This window comes from Hylobates moloch, unplaced genomic scaffold, assembly GCF_009828535.3.
Source record: "Hylobates moloch isolate HMO894 unplaced genomic scaffold, HMol_V3 SCAFFOLD_10, whole genome shotgun sequence".
NCBI classification, from domain to species: domain Eukaryota; kingdom Metazoa; phylum Chordata; class Mammalia; order Primates; family Hylobatidae; genus Hylobates; species Hylobates moloch.
Genome location: NW_026652285.1, coordinates 4,508,806 through 4,532,582, shown reverse-complemented (window position 1 = coordinate 4,532,582; position 23,777 = coordinate 4,508,806). Strand labels below are relative to the sequence as shown.

The 23,777-nt window shown below is 45.1% G+C and overlaps 1 protein-coding gene across 1 annotated transcript; it reads right to left on the bottom strand.

Moving 5' to 3' along the window:
- Positions 1-15,403: 15,403 nt before the first annotated feature.
- On the bottom strand, positions 15,404-21,456 carry DYNLL2 (dynein light chain LC8-type 2). The gene is made up of 3 exons (XM_032162832.2): positions 21,177-21,456; positions 17,618-17,756; positions 15,404-15,712 (listed from the first exon to the last, which is right to left on the bottom strand). The coding sequence occupies exons 2-3, from the start codon at positions 17,747-17,749 to the stop codon at positions 15,575-15,577; spliced, it is 270 nt and encodes an 89-aa protein (XP_032018723.1). The 5' UTR covers positions 17,750-17,756; positions 21,177-21,456; the 3' UTR covers positions 15,404-15,574.
- Between the last annotated feature and the right edge of the window lie 2,321 nt (positions 21,457-23,777).

Sequence of the window (23,777 nt, the reverse complement as noted above, 5' to 3'; positions counted from 1 at the left end):
AATAAATTCATATAGAGGATATAATAATCCTAAATATGTGGAGTTTCAAAATACATAAAGCAAAATAAATGATAGAAATTTAAGAAAAAAGGCCAGCTACGGTGGCTCATGCCTGTAATCCCAGCACTTTGAGGGGCCAAGGCGAGCAGATCACGAGGTCAGGAGTTTGAGACCAGCCTGGCCAACATGGTGAAACCCCATCTCTACTAAAAATACAAAAATTAGCAGGGCGTGGTGACGCATGCCTGTAATCCCAGCTACTCAGGAGGCTGAGGCAGAAGAACTGCTTGAACTCAGGAGGTGGAGGTTGCAGTGAGCCGAGATTGCACCACTGCACTCCAGCCTGGGCAACAGGGTGAGAATCTGTCTCAAAAAAAAAAAAAAAAAAAAAAAAAGAAGAAGAAATTTAAGCAAAAAATGACAAATACATAATTTATGGTTGGAAATTTCAACACATTTCTGAATTTCAATTATTCAGAGAACAAGTAGATGGAAGATCATAAGGATATAGAAGACTATCAACCAAACTGACCCAATTGACTTTTATAGAACATGCCACCAATAGTAGTAGTATATGCATTATTTTAAACTGTGCATTGAAAATTTACCATGACAGACCAAATTTTGGTCCATAAAACAAGTCTAAATACATTTAAAAGGATTCAAATCATATAAAGTATGTTCTCTAACCACAATGGAATTAATAATAAATCAATAACAGAAAAATAACTAGAAATCCCCCAATATTGGAAAATAATTTACTTTTAAATAATTCATGGGCCAAGGAAAAATCAAAAAGAAATTAGAAAGTTGGGCCAGACACAGCGGCTCACACCTGTAATCCCAACACTTTGGGAGGCTGAGGCGGGTGGATCACCAGGTCAGGAGTTCAAGACCAGCCTGGCCAACATGGTGAAACCCTGTCTCTACTAAAAATACAAAACTTAGCTGGGCATGGTGGTGCATTCCTGTAATCCCAGCTACTCCAGAGGCTGAGGCAGGATAATTGCTTGAACCGGACCCGGGAGGTGGAGATTGCAGTGAGCTGAGTTTGTGCTACTGTACTCCCCAGCCGGCCTGGGCTACATAGTGAGAGACTCCATCTCAAAAAAAAAAAGAAGAAGAAGAAATTAGGAAGTAATTTGGACTGAAGAAAAATGAAAAAAACAACATATCAAAATTTATAGGATGCAGCTAAATCTTAGAGTAAAATTTTTATCACTAAATTCCTATATTTGAAAAGGAGAAACATCTCAAATCAATAACCTCAGTTTCCACCAGAGTAAGAAGGGCAATTAAACTGAAAGTAAGTAGAAAAAAGGAAATAAGAGAGATTGGAGTAGAAATAAAATAGAAAATAGAAAAATTGAGAAAATGAATGAAACTAATGTTGGTTTCTTGAAAAGATTAGCAATGTTAATTATTAATAACTTCTAGCAGAACTAATCAGGAAAAAAAGAGGGAAGATGCAAATTACCAGCTTTAGGGCTAAGAGATAACATCACTGTAGATTCCACATATAATAAGAAAATGTTATGAACAGCTTTATGCCAATAAATTCTACAAGTTAGATGAAATAGAGAAATAACTTTATCTAAGTTGACAGAATACCAAACTTTACTCAAGAAGAACTAGATAACCTGAATAGCCCTACATCTTGAATTTCCAGTTAAAAACCTTTGCACAAGAAATTTTGAGACACAGATGGATTCACCAGTGAATTCTATCAAGAATTTAAGAAACAAATAATACTCATTCTGCAGAAACCCTTGCAGAAAATTTAAAACGGGGGACTAATTCCTAACACTAGCATTATAATAATAAAATCAAACAAAGACATTACAAGGAAATAAAACTACATACAAATATCCATCTACAAATGTGTGCAAAACTTCTAAACAAAATTTTAGCAGATAGAATTCAACAATATAAAAAAGGATAATTATCATGACCAAGTGGAGTTTATTCCAGTAATATAGGTTGGATTTAACTTTCAAAAGTCAATCAGTGTAATTTCCCATATGAATAGAGTAAAAAGAAAAACCACATGATTATCTCAGTAGATATGGGAAAAGCATTTGACATATTTAAACATCTATTCAAGATAAAGACTCTCAGAAACTAGGTGTAAAAGACATCTGATAAAGGGCACCTATATATTTTAAAAAATACAGCTGCTTGCAGTGAGCTGAGATCACGCCACTGCACTCCAGCCTGGGCAACAGAGCGGGACTCTGTCTCCAAAAAAAAAAAAAAAAAAAAAAACACAGCTGGGCACCGTGGCTCATGCCTGTAATCTCAACACTTTGGGAGACCAAGGTGGGAGGATCACTTGAGGCCAGGAATTCAAAACCAGCCTGGGCAACACAGCAAGACCCTGTCTCTAAACATCATACTTAATGTTGAAAAACTGAATGCTTCCTTTTTGCTATAGAAAAAGGTTTTGTGCCCACTGTGTCCACCCCTCAAAATTCATATGTTGAAATCCTAACCCTCAATGTGATAAAATTAGGAGGTGGGACTTTTGGGAGGAGGCCCCACCTCCTAATGCCTGATTCATGAGGGCTCTGGCAAAGGCTCTACTTTGGAAGGTGGGACCTCTAGCAGAGCCCTCATGAATGGGATTAGTACTTTTATAAAAGAGACTCCAGAGAGCTCTGTTACTCTTACCATGTGAGGACACAAGGAGAAGACAACTGGCCGGGCGCGGTGGGTCACGCCTGTAATCCCAGCACTTTGGGAGGCCAAGGCGGGCAGATCACAAGGTCAGGAGATCGAGACCATCCTGGCTAACATGGTGAAACCCCGTCTCTACTAAAAATACAAAAAGTTAGCGGCGGGCACCTGTAGTCCCAGCTACCTGGGAGGCTGAGGCAGGATAATGGTGGGAACCTGGGAGGCAGAGCTTGCAGTGAGCCGAGATGGTGCCACTGCACTCCAGCCTGGGCAACAGAGTGAGACTCCATCTCCAAAAAAAAAAAAAAAAAAGGAGAAGACAACCATCCACGAACCAAGAAGCAAGTCCCCACCAGCCACCAAATTTGCCAATGTCTTGATTTTGGAATTCCCAGCCTCCAGAACTTTGATAAATAAATGTTGTGGTTTAAGCCACCTGGTCAATGGCATTTTTGTTATAGAAGCCTGAATTAAGGCATCCTGTAAGATCCAGAAGCAGCATGTTCATGCCCACCATTCCTATTCAATATATATTGAAAGTTCTATCAAGTGCAGAAAAGAAAAAAAGAGCACACAGAAAGGAAATAAATAGAACTGTTTCCATTTATGATTTCATATGTACAAAATTCCACAGAATGTACAAATAAGCTCCTAGAAATTAAAAAATGAATTAGCACAGTCACACACAGAATATAAAGTTAATATACAAATATCAATCATATTTCTGTATACTAACATTGAACAATTGGAAATCAGTAATTAAAAAAATTACTATTAACAATAGCATTTGTTATTAGAGCAATGCTTAGAAATAAAACTTAGAAATACTCAGAAATAAATCTAACAAAATGTGTGCAGAACCTGTATGCTGAAAAGTTTATAACAGTCACGGAAAAAAATCAAAGAAGACAAATAAATAGAGAGATATACCATGTTCATGGATCAGAAAACACAATATTGTAGAAGCTATCAATTGCCACCAAATTGATATATAGACTAAATGCAATTCAAATCAAGATCCTAGCAAGATATTTTTAAAATATGAATAAGCTGATTTTTAAAGTTATATGCAAAGCCAAAGAAACCAGAATAGTTAAAATAATTTTGAAAAATAATAATAAAGTTAGAAGATTCACATTACTCAAATTCAAGACTTACTATAAAGCTACAGTATTGTATTGGCAAAAGGATAGACACATAGATAAATGGAACAGAATAGAAATCTAGGAATCCACAAATATGGCCAACTGATTTTTTTACAAAGATGCAAAGATAATTTAATGGAGAAAAAAGAGTCTTTTGAGAAATGATATTAAAACAATTGGATGGGATGACAATATGCAGAGAGGAAGAAAGGAATGAAGACAAAAGGAAGGAAGAAGGGGAGAGAAAGTGAAAGGGAAAAGAGAAGAAAAAAGAAATAAACCTCACAAAAGAAAAATAATGAAAGTAATTATATACTTTTGAGATGCAATAATGAATGAAGAATTAAAAAGTGAGCTAAAATAATTGTGGAATGCAATAATAATATGAATTATAATACAATCCCATAAAATGTACAAGTTGGAAGGGGATAAGTGCAGTTTAAAAGTATTTTTAAGGTCCATATAGGTATTAATTATAGACATCGATATATTAATGCATATGTTGTCTTTGAGTAACTGCTAAAAACATAAGAAAATAATTTATGGTTTCCAAAATGACAGAGGAAAACAACAGAATGATTAAAAAATTGATCTATTCAAAAGAAAATCTAGTCGCAGTGGCTCACGCCTGTAATCCCAGCACACTGGAAAGCCGAGATGGGCAGATTGCTTGAGCCCAGGAGTTTGAGACCAGTCTGGGTCTCAAACCACATGTCTACAAAAAGTAAAAAAATTAGCCAGGCATTTTGGCACATCCCTGTAGTCCTAGCTACTTGGGAGGCTGAGGTGGGAAGATGGCTTGAACCCAGGAGGTTGAGGCTACGGTGTGCTGTGATCATGCCAGCGCACTTCAGCCTGGGTGAAGGAGTGACACCTTGTCTCAAAAAGAAAAAAAAAAAAATACTCCAAACCAAAACCAAAAACAACACAAAAGAAAACCACAAAGAAAAGGAGAAAAGTAGGTAAGACAAACAGAAAATGTAATTGATCACATATTGCTACATAACAAATTATCCCCAAATCAGCAGCTGAAAAGTACAGATTGGATTTTTAAAAAGCAGAATATATGTATAATTTGTTTACGAGATAGATAAGTGAACGATCATGAATAAGTATTTGCCTATACATTATTATTTTCAAAGTTAAAATTGAAAGGTGTGTACATGTGTATTCTCGTATTTTGTTCCATTTTCCTAATTAACCTATGTCATGAGCATTTCTCATGCCAAGGATATTTTACATCCTTGAAATAGGCATGCTGCCTCATGCCTGTAATCCCTCGTGAGGCAGGAGGATCGCTTGAGGCCAGTAGTTCAAAACCAGCCTGGGCAACAAAGCAAGATTCCCATCTCTACAAAAAATTTAAAGATGAGCCAGGCACAGTGGGAAGCGCCTGTTGTCTCCACTACTTGGGAGACTGAGGCAGGAGAATTGCTTGAGCCAGGAGTTAGAAGGCTGCAGTGAGCTATGATGGTGCCACTACACTCCAGACTGAGCAACAGACTGAGACCTTGAGTCCTTGTCTCTGAAAATTAAAAAAGAAAGAAATATCCTTAAAACAAAACAAAACAAAAACAAGAAAGAAACCTTGATCCATACCTCACATCATATACAAAAATTAACTCCAGATGGATCACAGATCTAAATGTAAAATGTAAAACTTTAAAACTCCTAGAAAAAACATGGGAGAAAATCCCTGCTAGCTTGGTTTATGCAAAATGTTCTTAAATATAACACCAAAAGAAAATTAAGAATAAATTGGACTTCATAAAAATTTAATACATTTTTGCTATACAAAAGATAGTTAAATGAATGAAAAGACAGGCCACCAATTGAGAGAAAATATTTGCAAATCATATATTTGATAATGGACATGTATCCAGAAAATATGGAGAATTCTTAAAACTCAACATTGAGAAAACAAACAACCCAGTAAAAAGATGAGCAAAAGATCTTAATCAAAGATATACACATGGCAAATAATCACTTGAAAAGACGCTCAACATCATTAGTCACTTGGGAAATTTAAATTAAAATCACAACGAGTGGGGGAAGGGAAGGAGAGGGAGAGATTTGTTACAGGATACAAAATTACAACTAGATAAGAGGAATAAGTTCTAGTGTTCAATACCACTGTAGGATGACTACAGTTAACAAGAATATATAGTTTCAAATAGCTAGAAGGAGAATATTGTACATTCCCAATACAAAGAAATGATAAATGTTTGAGATGATGATATGCTAATTACCCTGATCTGATCACTACACATTACACATATCAAAGCATCACTATGTACCCCATGAAAATGTATAATTATTATTTGTCAATTAAAAAATAAAATTTTAATTTAGTTTGTTGAGGCAGGGTCTTGCTCTTTCACCCAGGCTGGAGTGTACTAGCACCATCACAGCACACTGCAGCCTCAACCTCCCAGGCTCAAACAACCCTCCCGTGTCAGCCTTCTGCGTAGCTGGAAACACAGACACACACCACCACATCCAGCTAGTTTTTTTAATTTTGGAGAGACAGGGTTTCGCCCTGTTGCCCAGGGTGGTCTCAAATTTCCTGAGTGCAATTTATCCACCTGCCTCGGACTTCTAAAGTGCTGGGATTACAGATGTGAGCCATTGCATCCAGCCAATTTAAATTTTTTTAATTAAAAAATGTGGTATTTAAAAAGCCCACAATTAGATACCACCACATACTATTCAAATAGCTAAAATTTTAAAAAAAGAAACCGACAATGGCAAGTGTTGATGAGAATGAGGAGTAACTGAGAGTCCCATACATTGCTGGTGGAAATGCAAAATGGTGTGGCTATTCTAGAAAATAGTTTGGCAGTTTCTTATAAAGTTAAACATATGCTTACCATAAGATCCAGCAATCCCACTCCTAGTTATTTATCCAAGTGAAATAAAAACCTACAAAAATCTGTATGTAAATGTTTATAGCAGCTTTATTCATAATTGCCAAAATGGAAACCCAAATGTCCTTTAATTGAGGAACAAATATACTTTAGTATATCCATACAATTGAATACTACTCAGCAATTTTAAAAAGGAACAAACTATGATATACAGAAAAACAACATGGATGAATCTCAAAATAATTATGCTGAGTGAAAAAAACCCAAAGCCCCAAAGAAGTACCTACTGTACAATTTCATTTCTACAGGAATCTGGAAAAGTGGACATAGTGGCAGGGATGGAAGGTATTCAGGTGCTCAGCAACATGGACTTCCACTCACTAAGGCCAGCCTGAGTACAGCCACTGCTGAGTGCCCAATCTGCCAATCTGCCAGCAGCAGAGACCAACACTGAGCTGCAGCAACATTCCCTGGGGTGATCAGCCAGCCACCTTGTGGCAGGTTGATTGGACTCCTTCCATCAGGAAAGGGCAACACTTTGTTCTTACTGGAACAGACAGTCTAGATTTGGATTTACCTTCCCTGCGTTTAATGCTCTGCCAAAACTATCATCCATGGACTTCCAGAATGCCTTATCCACCACCATTTTTTCCACACAGCAGTGCTTCTGATGAATAAACTCATTTCACAGCAAGTGAAGTACAGCAATGGGCCCATGCTCATGGCTTACCATGTTCTCCATCATACTGAAGCAGCTGGCTTGATAGAAAGGCGGAATGGCCTTTTGAAGATCTAGTTACACTGCCAGCTTGGCCGCAACACCTTGCAGGGTTGAGGCAATGTCCTTCAGGAGACCATATATACTCCAACTCAGCATCCCACATATGGTACTATTTGTCGCATAGCTAGGATTCATGGTTCCAGGGATCGGTAGTAGAAATGAAATGGCACCCACGACTCACTATTACCCCTAGTGGTCCACTGGTAAATCTTTGCTTCCCATCCCTGTGGCTTCATGCTTTGCTGATCTGGAGGTCTTCATTCCAAAGGGAGGAATGCTTTCACCAGGAGTCACAATTATTTCCGTGAACTGGAAGTTAAGACTACCATGGGTCATTTTGCAATGAAGAGTTACTCCACTGGCTGGGGTGATTCCTCCTGACTACCAAAGGGAAATTAGGCTGCTACTAAATAATGAAGGGAAGAAAAGTCTGGGCCGGGCGCGGTGGCTCACGCTTGTAATCCCAGCACTTTGGGAGGCCGAGGCGGGTGGATCACGAGGTCAGGAGATCGAGACCACGGTGAAACCCCGTCTCTACTACAAATACAAAAAAATTAGCTGGGCGTGGTGGCGGGCGCCTGTAGTCCCAGCTACTCAGGAGGCTGAGGCAGGAGAATGGCATGAACCTGGGAGACGGAGCTTGCAGTGAGCCGAGATTGCGCCAATGCACTCCAGCCTGGGCGACAGAGCGAAAAAAAAAGAAAAAAAAATTATGGTCTGTCAGCGAGATCCCTTAAACATCTCAGTATTACCATCCCTATGTTATCCATGGAGCTAGGAGGAAGGCAAAGAAAATATGGAATAAGTCGTGAAGGAAAGTAGTTATACATACCAGCTATAACCAGTAATTTTATAACACCAGTAGTTATAAAACACATCATGTGAACAGTTGCAGAAGTTAGTACTATATTATGAGTATTCATTATTTTGTTATGAATGTTTGCGTGTGTTTATGTATACATATTTTTTCTTCCCTCTCTTATCCCCTTGTCATCCAACATAAAATTTATTAAAATAGCTACATTTACATATTATTATTAAAGTTACTGGGTTATCGAGGATAAAAGTGAACACCAGTCAAGGACTGTGAATTCTCTCCCAGGAAAAGAGCATATTTTCAGTTGTACACAGATTAGCTGTGTCATGATAGGCAGAAGTTTCACTTTGTTATTGTCTTTACTGGGAGATTAAATGGTTTAAGGAAATGTGTACAGGTGCCAAGTTAACAAGACATGGACTGTGGTGATCAATTTTACGTGTTGACCTGGCTACGCTATAATACCCAGTTATTCAAAAACTGACCTAGGTGTTGCTGTGAAGGTATCTTGTAAATGTAATTTACATCTACAGTTAACTTTATGTAAAGGAGATTATCCTGGATAATATGGTTGGGTCTGATCCACTCAGTTGAAAGCTTGAGGTTTCCCTGAAGAAGGAGAAATTCCACCTGTGGACTGCAATGTCAGCTCTTGTCTGAGAGTTTCCAGACCTCCCTTCCACACAGCCTGCCCTGTGGATTTTGGACTTGCCTAGCCAGCCCCCACAACTGCATAAACCAATTCCTTGCATTAAATCTGGATAGATGACAGATACATGGATATGAAGACAGACAAGATAGAATATATCCTACTGGTTGTGTTTCTCTGGTGGAACTCTGACTGACACACAAATCACCTGAGAAAATCTTGCATCTCTTCAGAGGCAGAGCTTGTTTTTGACCCAAAAGGGATCACCAAGCTTTCATCAGACATGGCCCCAAAATGACTGGGCAAATCTCAGGAGTTCAAAAGATTATTCTGATGAGTCAAGTTAGGCAGGTGAGTGCAACACCCCTCAAATAGTGTTCTGTCTTTTAGGGTGTACCCTCAGATATGTCAGTTCTTTTGTGTTGATTAAACTATCTGCAACACATTGGAATAGTATATAGCCACTTTAATGCTCATTATTAACTGTGTCTAAAAGGAGACACAAAATCTCTTAACATTAATTGCTTCAAGGAAGGTAACCCTGTAGCTGGAAGACAGAGGTGGGAGGGAGAATTTTTGCTTTTTGTGCCTTTAGGATAATGTATCATGTGAATGTGTTATTTAGATTAAGGGTTGGTATACTATGGTCCACAGGCCCAATCTGTCCCCTGCTCTCCTGCTTTTTAAGTTTTACTGGAACACTGCCATGCTCATTTGTTTACATATTATCTATGGCTGCTCTCACGCTGGAATGGCAGAGTTCAGAAATTGTAATCTGTATACCTAATGTCATATAAACCACAAAGGCTAAAATATTTACTATCTGACTCTTTACAGAAAAAATTTGCCAACCTGTCTAGATTTTTTAAAAATAGAAAACTGACATTAAAAATAAAAGATGTCCCAAGATAATTGAAAACATGTATCTACACAAAAATTTATGCATCAATGTTCATAGCAGCACTAATCACAATAGTCAAAAAGTAGAAAAAACCCAAATGTCCCTCAACAGATGAATAAACAAAATGTGATACACCCATACGTTACTCAGCTAGAAAAAAGAATGAAGTACTGATAAATGCTACAGCACAAATGAACCTTGAAAACATCATGCTAAGTGAAAGAAGCCAGAAACAAAAGGCCACATGTACAATTCCATTTATATGAAATGTCCAGATTAGGCAAATTCAGAGATACAAGGTAGGTCAGTGGTTTCCCAGGGCTGGGGAGAAGAGGGAATGGCAAGTGACTGCCAACAGGTACACGATTTCTTTTGGGGGTGATAAAAATGTTCTGGAATTAGATAGTGGTGATGGCTGCACAAATTTGTGTATATGCTAAAAACTGCTGAACTGTACATCATCAAGTACAGGGCAATCCAGAGTTCAGTACGGGACTCAGAACCTAGTGAAAAATTAGTCCTCTCTGCCACTGCAAATCAAAATCAAACCTGGCCTGGGAGTCAGATCAAGTTCTGCACCCCAATTGTTGTGAACATCCATGTGACCTTAGACAAGTTTCTTCCCTGTTTCCTTCCCTATAACATGGGTATAATTGAGCAGGGAGGGAGAAGGCTGATGGTGCAATAGGGTGTGAGGGGGGGATTTTGTTCTTTCCCCAACTTTATTAGATACCCTAATAATCAGTGTCATCATCATCATCATCATCATCACCCATTTCTAAGCATTTTCACATACATGATGTCATTTGATCTTTCCCTTTAGAAAAGACACATATTGTTTCCATCTTAGATGAAGAAATCGAGGATCCGAGAAATCAAGCAGCTTGTCCACGTTCATTCAGTGGGTGTTGGAGCTGGGATTCGACTCTAGGTCTTCTGATTCTAGATCTTGTTCTGCCTACACTACCACACTGTTTTTGCATGTTTGCATTCTCTCTAGAAAGCCCAAAACAGCAGTGTCCAGCAGCCTCACCACAAACACTGTACACCTTTATCTGGGCAAAGGGAGTTAGGAGAGGCAGAACCTGGGGCTCTGCTGGTTCTCTTTTATCTTTCTTATGAACCTCTATATTGGCACAGTAGCCGTCTGTGGGTAGGAGTACTCATGTACATTGATGTGGACACCAAGCCCACATACATCACAAAGATAGACACACAGGTACACCTGACCCCAACAGGCAACAGGTCATACCGGTTACTAGGGTAGTGAAGGGGCTACGCTTTTTGTTCAGGGGAGGCCTAAGAGGTCAGAACTCTAGGCATCTGCTCTCCCTTCTAATACCAGAAGACCCATCCTCCCAAAGGCCTTAAGGAGGAAGAAGTGGCTCCTTAATCCTTAGTAGAGGGGAGTAAGGAGGAGGGAGGAAAGTATCCTTGCTGTCCTTGCTAAACCAGAGCCCCAAGAGAGGGAACATCAGGGATTCACTACTAAGAGAGCTGGGCCTACATCTTAAAGAGTATCCATGAGACCCCTGCTGCCAAACCCAGTTAAGCCTTTGTGCATCACAGTGCTAAGCTCTAGTAATGCCACCAGCTACATGGGCTTTGCCACTCACCTTCTCTGATTCAGTTTGCTTATCCAAAAATGTGTCTAATGATTACTGAGTCTAGCTCAGGGGGGCGCTCTCAGGTTTCAGCAACATAAACTGAAATGCTTTAAAAATAAAACGCATTTTATGAACACACTATTTCATCCTCCCATACTGGCAAGCAAGAGCGGCTGAGGCTTGAATACACTCGGGAGTAACCCTCTCACGCCTTTCAAGGTGGCAAGGCTTGGGCGGCAAGGAGAGCCATGCCTAAGGCAGCCAATCTCTTCAGAAAAGGCAAGGCTGCCCTGGGGCACCAGGCCTGCCCAGGCCTGCTCGCACCCTCCTTTTTTCATTTGAGCAATCTGTATGTATCAAGCACTTCCTACAGGACAGGCACTGTTCTGTGTGCTGGAAGATAAGCAGTTAAGAGAAAAATGCTCTCGCAGAGCTTATATTCTAGTTGTCAGAGGCCAGAAAGTAAACAAAAAACAAATATGTCAAGCGTGGGCAGATGCTATGTGGAATTAAACTGGGTAAGGTTAATAGCGATGGGGGAGAGGTGCTATCTTGCACAGGATGTCAGAAAGCCTCTCTGATGAGGATGTTTGAGCGAAGACTGAAAGGAGGTGAGAGAATAATTTAGGGGGAGCCACACCTTAAATCTAGTCTGGAGGACACTAGAGTTCAGGGAACAGAGATCGACAGTGCCACAGCAACAAAGAAGATTCCCTACCATGCTGGTTATTATCCATTTGCCTCCCTTAGATTGTCACCACCTTGCCCTTTCCTGCTGTTCCCTGTGGGGAGGGGGACTGAACCCTACAGACTGCTTCCTGGGTCGGCCTTGTCATCTGCCATTTGGTTGGGTTCAGTCAAAGGGGGTCCCCAGAAGACTGGAGAACAGGATACAAGGAACAGGGATATTGATGCTCCCGTGGGCACAGTTCTAATAATGGCTGCATTCTTCTGAGAGAATTCCACAATTTCATCTGCTTTCCACAGTCCCTTCAGTGACACATGCTCACATACTTTCCTATCCTGGGCCTCAAAGAGTGGAGGCTCATCTCCTCCAGGAAGCCCTGCAGGATTAGCCTTCCAGATGAGCACTGTGCACCTACCTGTGCAGGAATGTGTTGTTCACAGATGCCACCTGGACTGCCTCTTTCACCACGGAAGAAAGTAGATGAGCTTTGACTCTGGAGACACTCATCCCTGATGAAATGTGAACTGTGGCCTCACTCTCCCTCCCAAAGCTCCAGCTCTGTCAAATTACTCATGACAGCTAAAGCAGTAACAGAAGTTGGGGCTCTAGTCTCTCATCTTAATCCCTTAGGACCTCACTGCCCCAGAGGTAGAACTTCTCCCCAAGATCAGCCAACCACCTTCCTAACTGGAGGAACCCTATCTACCTACCTCCAACACTCAATAGCTCATTGCCCAGTTCATTTCCTTGATAACACATTTATCACTATTGGAAAAAGTTGATCAGTGTATGTCTGCTCTACACATAAGAATGTGTATGTCATAGAAGCCTAGAAGAACTTGCCTGTCTCATTCTCCTGTGTGAACAGCATCCTAGGCCCAAGCATACAAGAACTCTTAAATATTTTTGAGTAAATCAATAGTAACACAAAAAGGGCAAAGCACCTCTGGCTCCCTAACACCTCCATAAGAATTGCAGTCACACAATGGTGTAGAGTCAGGGGTGGGCAGACACTCAGAAGTCTTGGCACTGCTGATTTCTTGAGTTGTGTGTCTGGGCAACAGAGGATTCAGAGAATCACTTAGGTTCCACCAAAAGAGGCTCCATCTTTCTAAATATCCCCAGCTTTCCATTTCTGAGTGGCCAGACCCTTTGCTAAATAGTCTCTAGGTTCAGGGAAGCCGAGAAGGGAGGAGTATGAAAGATAAGAGCTTTGGGCAAAAGTTGAAGCAGCAAAGCTCAGGCAGGTCCATGACGGCAGCTGGGAAGGTAGCAGCTACTATCCCAAAGACACAAAATATGACTCACCTGGCCATCACCACCCCAAGGAAGGCAGAACCCAGGAGCCCTTAAGGGTGAGTCCTGCTGGTTAGTTTTCCTCTACTTAAGGGGCATAAGGCTAGGCACAAATAAGTGCTGCTACAGGCCAATCAGTATCTAGTGCCTGGTCTTCTCTTCAGTCCCCATTCTACTCCACCCTGGAGACTCTCCACCCTCACCCACTGTGTGGCACCACTGCCACCAGGCCAACCCCTCACCCTCAAAGAGACCCAAACAGCGCAGAGGTGCATCAATCAACCTTTAATGTCCAAAAGAGGCGTGGATGCAGAGCATAGGAGATGTGGCAGGGTCTCAGGCCCTGCTCCAGAAATGAGGGAGAGATGAACACAAACCAGACACTTTCAACTGGCCACACAGTCTGGGAGGGCAGGGGGAAACACATATTTGGACATTCATAAAAAAATAAAACCTAAAATCAAGCACTCAATTTTGTGCCCATTGAAGGGTTTGATAAAGGGAATTCAGTCACCACCCAGGCCCCCCTCCCCTGCCAACATCACAAAGCAAGCTCGGCACACACTAAGGGCTTAGGGAGGGGTATTCTCCTGCCTTCTCACCAGCCCCAAGAATGGACTTGAAAATAAAAGAATAAGCTGGATCCCCCACCCCCCACGTTGTCAACCCTACACGAGAGTTTTGAAGGCGACTCATGAAAATCAGCAGCTCAAACGGCAATGACTACCCCACCCCAAACCCCACCCCACTCCTATTTCATTAACAGACAAGATTTCCCCTGCATCCTCCTCAGAATCTCCTCCTCTCACAGCCCTGCTCCATCTCCTGCTATGTCCTGGCTTCATCACTGCAAGACTGACCTCCTCCAAGGCTCCCAGAAGCTCCTCTTAGCTCTTTATCACTTCTATCCTCACCTCCCACCAGAGACTGCAACCATCCACAGTCACTGTCCCTCTGCACTGAGACCCAGCTCCAGAGCAGATGGCAGCATGGTCATCCTGTCCTGGGTGGTCCTCCTAAAGCCTTTCCAGGGAGCAGACAGCCAGAGAGCAAGCGGAGTGTCTGGGCTAGATGACAGCAAGGAGGGGACACCTATCTTTATTTCCAAAACAGATATCCCCAGAGGCGCCCCCTCCCTCCCCTCTACCCCAAACCACACACACACACACACACACACACACACACACACACATACACACACATATACACAGAAGAATCAAGGGAGACATCAATTTGGTTTGATTGCTAAGACCTAACTAAGGAACTACAGTCACCAGAAATTCCCTTGCCAGCCAACTAACAACAGGGGCTGCTCTAAGAGAACTCCAGAGGAATGAGAAAACTGAGGGCTAAGCAGGGAGCAGACAGGAGAAGAATGTAAAGAAAAAAAAAAGATTCAAGCTAATCCTACCCCAGAATCCTCCTGTCATGATCTCTGGCAGGAAGAACAAAAGAAGGTAATCCACAAAGACACAGCCCTTACTTAGAAATTCTGACAAAGACAGCAAGACAAATCTGCTCCCCACTCCCACACACCACAGACAAACACATCTCAGGGCCCCTAAAGAAGGCATCCCCACCCCACCCTCCGCCCCAAGCCATAGAATCACAGTTCAGTGGAATATTCTCCCTGGTACTAGATCAATCCCTCCACCTTCCTTCCTATCCCTTTTTCCTTGACAATCCCAACACTGTCCCCCTGCAGCCTCCCTGGCCCTCCCAAAGCAGCATCCACCGCCAGGAAGAGGCAGCTGCACAGTTTTAGTTCCACCTCCAGAGACCTATTTCTTTTCCTCAGTCCTCCCAGTCTTTCGGCCGCCTAGTCTTTGTGGAGGGCCTTTTATTTTGTATAGGGAAAGAAAGAGAAAAGGGAGAGGTGGGAGAGATTTCCTAGTGCAATACAACCAAAAAATATTTTTAAAGTCTTGAAAAATAAACATAAAGCAGCCTTCTTCCCCCAGGCAACTAAACAGAAAGAGGTTTGGTTTTGTTTACTGCGACATACACATGAAATCGAGTATACAGTCCATGCAGTAGCACAGCCATTGGAGAGGACATCCTGATGCTGGCCCCAGTGCAAAACAGTCCCAGCAACGCCGCCTGCTTGCCATCGCTGCCGCCGCCACTGACACCTTCACCACGGCCACCTAGCCTGACTTGAAGAGGAGGATTGCAACTTGACCCAAGTAAAAATAGATGAAGTGCTTTGTCTCGTGTGTGACGTAGCTGCCAAAATTTCGGCCCACGATACAATGCCAGGTAGGGTTATATTTCTTGTCAAATTCCTAAAAAAGAAGAAAGGTAGAGAAGAAAGGTAATTAGGGTAGCTGGAGAAGGAGAAATCAGAATGGGAGTCTCTCCCTGCAACTCCAGCACCGACACATGTTTGGTTGTTATCACCCCCACCCCATCCCTCAGCCTCAGCTCCCCGAACCTCAAAAGCTCAGGTTTTAAAGCTGGCCAGGACACTCTTCCCCTCATTAATAATGAACACCACAAAGGCTCTATTATTTGTCTCCCCTGCACTCTACACCCTGATCATCTCTCCTCCCTCTAGCTACCCCACCCCCTCACGCCACCCCTAGCCCACCCTGGGATTCTTCAGCAAGGGAATCAAGAGGCCAGTGGAATAAAGGACCATTTGTCAAACAGCATGACACAAATGGGGAGCCACCACCCGCTGCCTCACACATTACTAAACCCGCATTTCCAAATGCTAAACACCAAGGCATTAGAGCAAAACAAAACCAAACATCGAGAGTACCAGGAGGCAGTACTATATAAGACAACATTAAAGGCTTTCCCGTGTGCCATGCACTGTGTGGGCTGTATGTACCAGAACAAGGACCTCCACCATGAGATCAAGGCAATTCCCTCAGGGGCACAAGTTTAGCATCAAAACCACAGGAAATCTTTAGAGCTAATCAGCTCCCTACTACCTTGTGGCTCAGCCTGCAGACTCAGTTCTAGAAGCATCCTGCCATGGCCATGAAAGGGCAGCAGCCCTCCACCATGGGCCCACCAATGCTGCCAACTCTGGGGTTCTATCCCTCAATATGCTCAACATACAACTTGTCTGGCCTCCTCACAGCCCCGATACCACACAACTCTCCAAGTACTAGGAGAGTAAAAACTAAACCCAGCTTCAATCTTGGCTCAAGACTGTGTAATACAGGAGAGCCAGTCACTTCCCTAGTTCTCATTTCTCCATCAGCAAAAAAAGAGCGCTGGACCAGAAAATCTGGGGATTCTTCTGGCTCTCAGAGTACAGGACAGCGAGAAGGTGGGCTCCCAAATAGCTCTGCAACCCTTGGCTCCGCACCCAAAAAAGTCTCTCAGGACTCTAGGAGCTCTTCTTTTCATTCTACCCATTTGGGTAGGAAAACACAGTTCTGTAAAACTCAAAAGAAACCCTACCACTTCAATGGACCAGACTGCTACCATTCTTACACATGTTCTTGGGATGCCAGAGCTGAGAATATCAACTACTGGGACTATGCCTCCAATGGATATGGGTCCTGATTGGGAATCAGGGGGCCCCAGTACCCCTTTTCTTACTTTTGGCACAGCTGCTTCCTCACCATGTTAACCATATCCAGTGACGAATTCACTCAGGAATTTTTCAGGGACCAAACCTATGGCCCCATTATTGCTCATCCATTTCTTAAAAAATATATATTTGAGCCTTTTCTTAAGAATGTAGAGAGAAAGGAGTGATGTAGTACCTGAGTCCTTTTTAATGAAAAGAAAAGGAAACCTCCTGCATGATGAGGATTATTACAGGCATATCCACTTTAAATGATGTAGTTCCCTGAAAATTCGTACATCTTATTCTTTCAAATATCCTGGATTTTAATTTTGAATAGTTCTGAAATGGGCCAGAAATATTTAATTCTGAAGTTTCTCTGCATAATCTTATCCTTCCCCAATGCCTTGCAGTAGCTTAATTATCTGTAAAAGTAAACACACACACACACACACACACACCTGGCAGAGCTATTAACAACTCCTAAGGTGAATGCTTGGGCAATTCGGAATCACTCGCTAATTTGTCTGCTTTGCAAGTTCCTAGGGTTTTGTTTGCACAGGATATATGGGCTTTCTTATGTCCCCAGCTCCAGATGTCCCTGGAGGTTAGCTCAGCTGTCAATCCCCACCCCTGGCCATCAGTCCCAGCTCTCCCAGCACACCTTCTTGATATAGGCAGCAATGTCCTTCTCTATATTGTACTTCTCCATGGCCTGCGTGGCGCAGTCAACGGCATCCTGTTGCATGTCCTCAGACATGTCTGCGTTCTTGATCACTGCCTTCCGGTCAGACATGGTGACACTACAGAAGGAGCAGAGAGGTAAGGCTGACAACTCCATGCTCTGGGCAGTGAACATTAGCTGCTGGGTGTGGGGTCTCAGTGCAAGAGGGGAGTATAGCAGGTGAGGGCAACAAAAAACACAGATGTGAAGCATCAGGAGAGGGAGCCCCTAAGCTTTAGCAGAGACACGGTTCCCACCCTGGGAAATATAGGGCCAATAGGACATAATAAATCATCAGTTTTTATCATAGGTAAAATGAGGTTTTCCAACTCTAAAATTTACTTCCGATATTCTGAACAGCACCAGTAGTCAAGATTATATTACAGTGTATCATCTACTAGCTGTGTTGTTGGGCAAGTTACTTAATCTTTGTGTTTTTATGTCATTATCTGTAAAATGGGGACTAAGGGTTGTCCTGAGAATAAACCAGGTGTCCTAACATTTGAACCGAATTAAGTCCCTGATTTAATGACCATTCATTACATCATTGGCATCATAGCAGAAAGAAGCTGGACTAGGACTCAGCAGGCCTGACTCCTGGTCCTGAGTTTATCTCTTGTGGTCTTAAACAAGTCACTTGGCCTTCCTACATTTGATTATTTTCATTTTAGCAGATGAGGATAGCTCTCTATCGCAAGTTGTTGTAAGGATTAACTAAAGTTATAAGAGAGCATCTGCAGACAAGGACAGTCTACCAGGGACTGTCCATCAGCCAGATCCAGCCTACCACCTGTTTTTGTAAAATAAAGTGTTGCAGGAACATGCTACGATGGCAGAGTTGAGTAGTTCCAAGAGACTATTTGGCCTGCAAAGCCAAAAATATTTCCTATCTGGCCCTTCACAGAAAAATGCTGCCAACCCCTGCCCTATACAAAAAGGGGTAGGGTATATTCCAGGCCACCAATGCCCAGTGGGGAAGAGATAATGATAATTATGGCTTCTCTCAAGTACTCCAGGCTGAGATGCCCCTAAGAGGTAGAGAGGGTGGGAAGGCAACCTCAGACTTGGCCAGTCGGTCACACAGGACATGTCTCTCTCTGTCCCATCCTCCCCTCTGCTTCCCCACTCTCCTCAGTACAATGTTCATTCTTTAAAGCTCAATATAATTTTTGAAAGCCCTAGATTTTGGACCCAGCTTCGACACTGATTTGTCATCTCTTTGGTGCATTGCTTCCTCATGTCAAACTTATTCATTCAAAAAGTACTGACCTATTAGGTGATGTGAAAGGTATTATATTAGGGGACAATATCTTATTTTCCTCAAAGGAATGCTGAAGCCTTCCTTCCCCTAAAAAAACAGAGGCTTGGGAAAAACCTGGAGATAAAGCATTTTAAAAAGGTGCCTAAGAAAGGTAAAGAATTACTATTTTAATAGCCTTGTTTCATATCCTTGCTATCAGGGCCATGCCATTGATCCCATAGCAACCAGAGTTTCCAGGCAGACCCTGCATGGACTCTTCTTGGGACGAGCAGAATCTCAGGACCTGCTTGACAGGTGGCAACATGTGAGGTACTATGCAGGAACAGAGGGGATGAGCCCTTTGTCCTTGACCACAGTCCCAACACATGGAGCAGTAACAATCTCCCCCATCATCCCACCCCTAAAAGCACCCCTCTGTGGCCCAGCCCAATGGACAGAAGATGCTGTCATTCCAGCTCTATCTGATACAAGGCTACACAGGAGGCTGCCTGCTCAAGGACAGATCCTTGGTATCATTCCAGGCCACCTTGATCTCTGAGATCACATTAGCCTGTGGGCTAGATGGCTGAAAGGGAAAACAGAACTCACCACCACCATTTCAGCCTGCACCACATGCAGAGAATGCACACATGCCAGCTGCCAGCCAGGCAGCCTGTGACCGCATCCGAGGCCCCTTCATCTAGATAGCACTGTCAAACTAAGCAGGGCCGGTTCCACTTCGGCAGAAACTGGCAGAGCAAAGAGGTAGTAGACCAGCACCCTCTGCCCCCACATTCTCGAGAGGAAAAGTCAAGAGACTCAACTGGAGTCTGTGAGCACCATGTGGTGCTGAGGAAAGATTCGGAGAAACCTGTTCAAGGAATGACTAGTTACGTGACCTTGGGCAAATCAACAAATTCATTTTAAATACTAATGGCTGAAATGAGATAAATGGGGCAAACTCAATGGGTCTGAGCAAAGGTACAACAGCAGCACAGGGAGAAAGGTTCTTATATTATAAGGCTCTGTATAAGTGAAGAAAAACTAGTGTCACCTGGTGGCCTATTGCAGGTTACCACTCAGAAGAGGGCACTGTTTACAAACCCAGGGGTGGGGGTGGGGCCTGGTTAGACAGCAAAGTGAAAGTATGAAATTGGCACCATTTTGCCTGCAAGCTCACCTGCTCCACTGCCTCATTCCCAAAGTCCAAAGGAGCAACTTTGTTACAATAATTAAAAGCCACCTTACTCTCCAGGAAAGAGCCGGCGGTTACATAATACTGGTCTTATGACTACAATGGCATGATTCTTCACCCCTGGCCCCCCAGGCATCTGAGAGAGGTGAAGCCCAACTCCTACCACCCCTGTCCAAGGTGCCGGTGAGCAAAGCACAAGAAGGTGTCCAGCCTAGCCCCTCCCTCCCTAGGAAAAAGCAAGGAACCTGGGCCTCCAGATAGGAGGAAGATGGCCAGAGGGCCCCAGGCCAGCCGCCTCAGTCACGAGCCAGGGCTCCTGTGAAAAGCGCAAAGGGCACCCCAGGGCAGCTCCCATTCTCTATTCCTGGTTTTGCAACCAAAAAAAAGGCTAAATCTCCGAATGACAAAGACCACCATCCCCACCCGCCAATACACACACACTTCTACTTCCCTCTTCGGGTTCTCCAAGGGGGCCGTATCCCTCCACTATCCCATCCTCCAGAGCGCTGCGGTCCCCAAAGGCAGCACCTGGGGAACGAGAAAGCATCCTCCTTCCCTCCCACCTCCCGCCCGCGCCGCCGGCTCAGGTCCGCAGGCTCCGGCCGGTCAGCCGCCCTCCCCCACCCGGCCTGGAACAGCGCCGGAGTGACTGGGCGTCCTCGCTGCAGGAAGGACGCCCCAGAGGGTGGCGGTGGCGGCAGGAGGAGCCGCGTCACGCCCGAGCCCTCTCCACCCCCTCTTCCCCGGCCCCTGACATCGGGGGCCTCCACGCAGCGCAGGGAGACTCCCGGGGGGCGGGGGCAGCGGCAGCTCTGCAGCCCGAGCCTCCAGCAGCGCCACGAGGGTGGCCGGGGCAAAGGGTGGCGCAGACGGGGCTGCGCCGAGAGGGAGGGGCGGCAGGGGAGCGTTGCGCTGTCCGGACCGTCAACGCCAAGGGCTGCGGGGCCAGCCCTGTTCCAGGCCAAGGAGGCCGCAGGGCCACCGCGGCGAGGGCCGGGTCGTGTGGAGTCGCACGCGACAGGCACAGGCCCGCCACCCGGGGGACGCCCCCACCCACCGCTCACCTTCAGGAGGCGAGTCCGCACTGGGCCCTGGGGAGCAGCGATGGCCCGAGGCAGAGCACAGGCAGGGGCGGTGTCCCCTGGGCTCCTCCTGCAGCTGCAGCAGCGCCGCCGCCGCCGCCGCGGTCTCCGGCTCCTGCAGCCCGGGGACGATCGCTCCCTTCCGCGGTCCGCCCTTGGAGTTTCGCCGGCCGCCCGTGCTCCGCCTCGCGCCGCCCGCCGGCTCCGCGCTGGCGCCTCACAGCTCCGCTCCGCTCTGCCGCTGAGCGCGGCCGACGCGCGGCCCCCGCTGAAATAGCGCCCCGCCCCCGCCCCCCCGCCGCGCGCGCCGCCGTCCGCGCTCCCCATTGGCTGCGCCCGCCCGGCCCCGCACTGCGGGCTTCTCCCCGCGCCGCTCTCGCCCCACATCTTGTTTCCTCCCACAATGCCTCGGGGCGGAGGGAGGGGGTGGGGAGGAGGAGCTGGAGCGGGTGGGGGAGGGAGCCGTGGCCTTAAGAAAGGAGAGGAATGCGGACCCCTCCGCCCAGGGCTGGAGAAGACAGGCCTGAAAAGGAATAAAGAGATATGGTCCTGAGAGAGGAGGAGAGGGAGGGGTGTGGAGACCCCCAGTGCCAAGGAGAAAAAAGGGAGAGGGGGATGGAGATTTCAGACCCAGGGAACAGATGGGGCTGAGGTAGAGACCCCAACCTTAGAGAGGGGAGGAGATGGAAGTCACCAGCCTCAGAGGAAAAGACAGGATACTCCGTCCTCCCGTATCTGTGGGAAAGAGAGGGACAGCCAGCCCTATGGAGAGGGAGAGGCATAGGAGCCCCAGGACTCCCTCCCCTCACCTTCCGGGAGGGTCCCTTATTCCTCCTTTGTTCTTTGAGGCTGAAGGACCTAAACTCCCAGCTGGGCCCCCAGCCGGTATTTGTCTACAAGAGCAATGGAGACAGAGCCGAAGCAAAATTGATGGGCGGGTGTCTTTGGTACGCAGGCCTCTGCTGTCCTTGCACATTTATGGCCTTGGGGTCCTGGGATGGGGGTGAGAGTGAGCGATTTCTTGTCGTCTGTCCCTGGCTGTCCAGGTAGACAAGATTGGAGGAGAGTGAATAGAAGCCCCTAGAGGTGGTGCCTGTCAGAGCTGTGAGGAGCCTTCAAAAACCACCCATCCACACCCCTCACTTTATAAAGGAGAGAATCCAAGTACAGAGAGGGGAGAGCCCTGCCAGATCCCGCAGGTCAGGCTTGACTCGCTTCGAGCTGAAAAGCGGCGCACCCAGGCAGCAGCCCCTCTGGAGGCTCCAGGAACTTCTGGGAGGGTGGGTGTAAACGTGCGCGTTGGGAGCCTCCCTGCCCTCTCTCCACCCCACTCCCAGGAAAGATCCTCAGGCCTGCGGTTTCCTTTCTGGTCTGTTTTATACGGAAGTGTCTACCCCAAGGGCTGACGAGCCTTTATTGGGAACGAAGCATTTTGGCCATACAGTAGGGATTAAGAAGCTGCCAGAGATAGTTCTCACTCCCATCTTTTTCCCTTCGCCTCTCCAAACCATGGTCAGGAAGTCAGACTTGCCCTGGCCCTGGCCTGCTCTAGTTTGAAGCATCAAAAGTTAGTGTTCGTTATGTGTCAGGGGAAACCTGGAAAAATCATTCCCTCTGGTTTCTGCTTTCTACAGTTCTGTCCTCTAACAACCTCAGTTGGGGGATTTCAGAGAGCAGTTAAGGCCTGGGGTATCCCCTCACACTAAGGGTCTTCTGATGTCAGTCTTTGTGTTCATGAATGGGAGGCGTGGCCTCTATGGGAGGAAGGGAGGGAGATGAGGAAGGATGATTTATACACTTAGGGCTTGGTGCGGGGCTAATCGCCTGCACTGCTTGGAGAAAGAGAAGCTAGTACCCCCTTTCTCCAACAGTCATTAGTTTCCAGGCCCTTCCAGGGCCTGAAGGTCAGATCTGCCATGTATGGTTGCACAGGTCATTCACTGCGCAAGAGTATCCAACCAAGGGAGCAAGTGGGTGCTAAAATACAGCCGGCACACTGCTTGCTAACCTGTGTGTCACGGTACAAGCCAGTGTCCAACCAGAAGATGACTTCTTTCAAGTGTTCCCAAGGGTTACTACGAGCTAGCGTGGCCCTTCAAAGGCCATGCTGCCAGGGCATAAATCCTCCCTCTCCCTGCTCCCCTTCCCTGAAGTACAGTAGGAATAAGAGCTTGCTTATTTCCAGGCTGTGGTGTGGTGGACACAAGGGCACAAAGAACTTCAACTAACAGAAGTCAGAGCCAAGGGTTTTCACTTTTCGGAAATGTGAGTATCAGTGCTCTTGCGTGTGTGTGTGTGTGTGTGTGTGTGTCAAGGACTAAACTGTAGAATAACAGGGAGATGTGTTAATAGTATGGTTTATAGATAATAATAACTAATCCTCATGAATCCCTTGCTCTATGTCAGGCTCTATTCTAAGCGTTTTAAATGCAATGCGTTCCAATTAATCCCAGGAGCTGCCTTTTCAAGTGCATATATTACTATCACCCTGTACATATGAGCAAACTACAGTTTAGAGAAGTTCAGTAAGTTACCCAAGATTATCCAGTTTGTCAGTAGCAGGATTCAACTCCAGATTGTTTC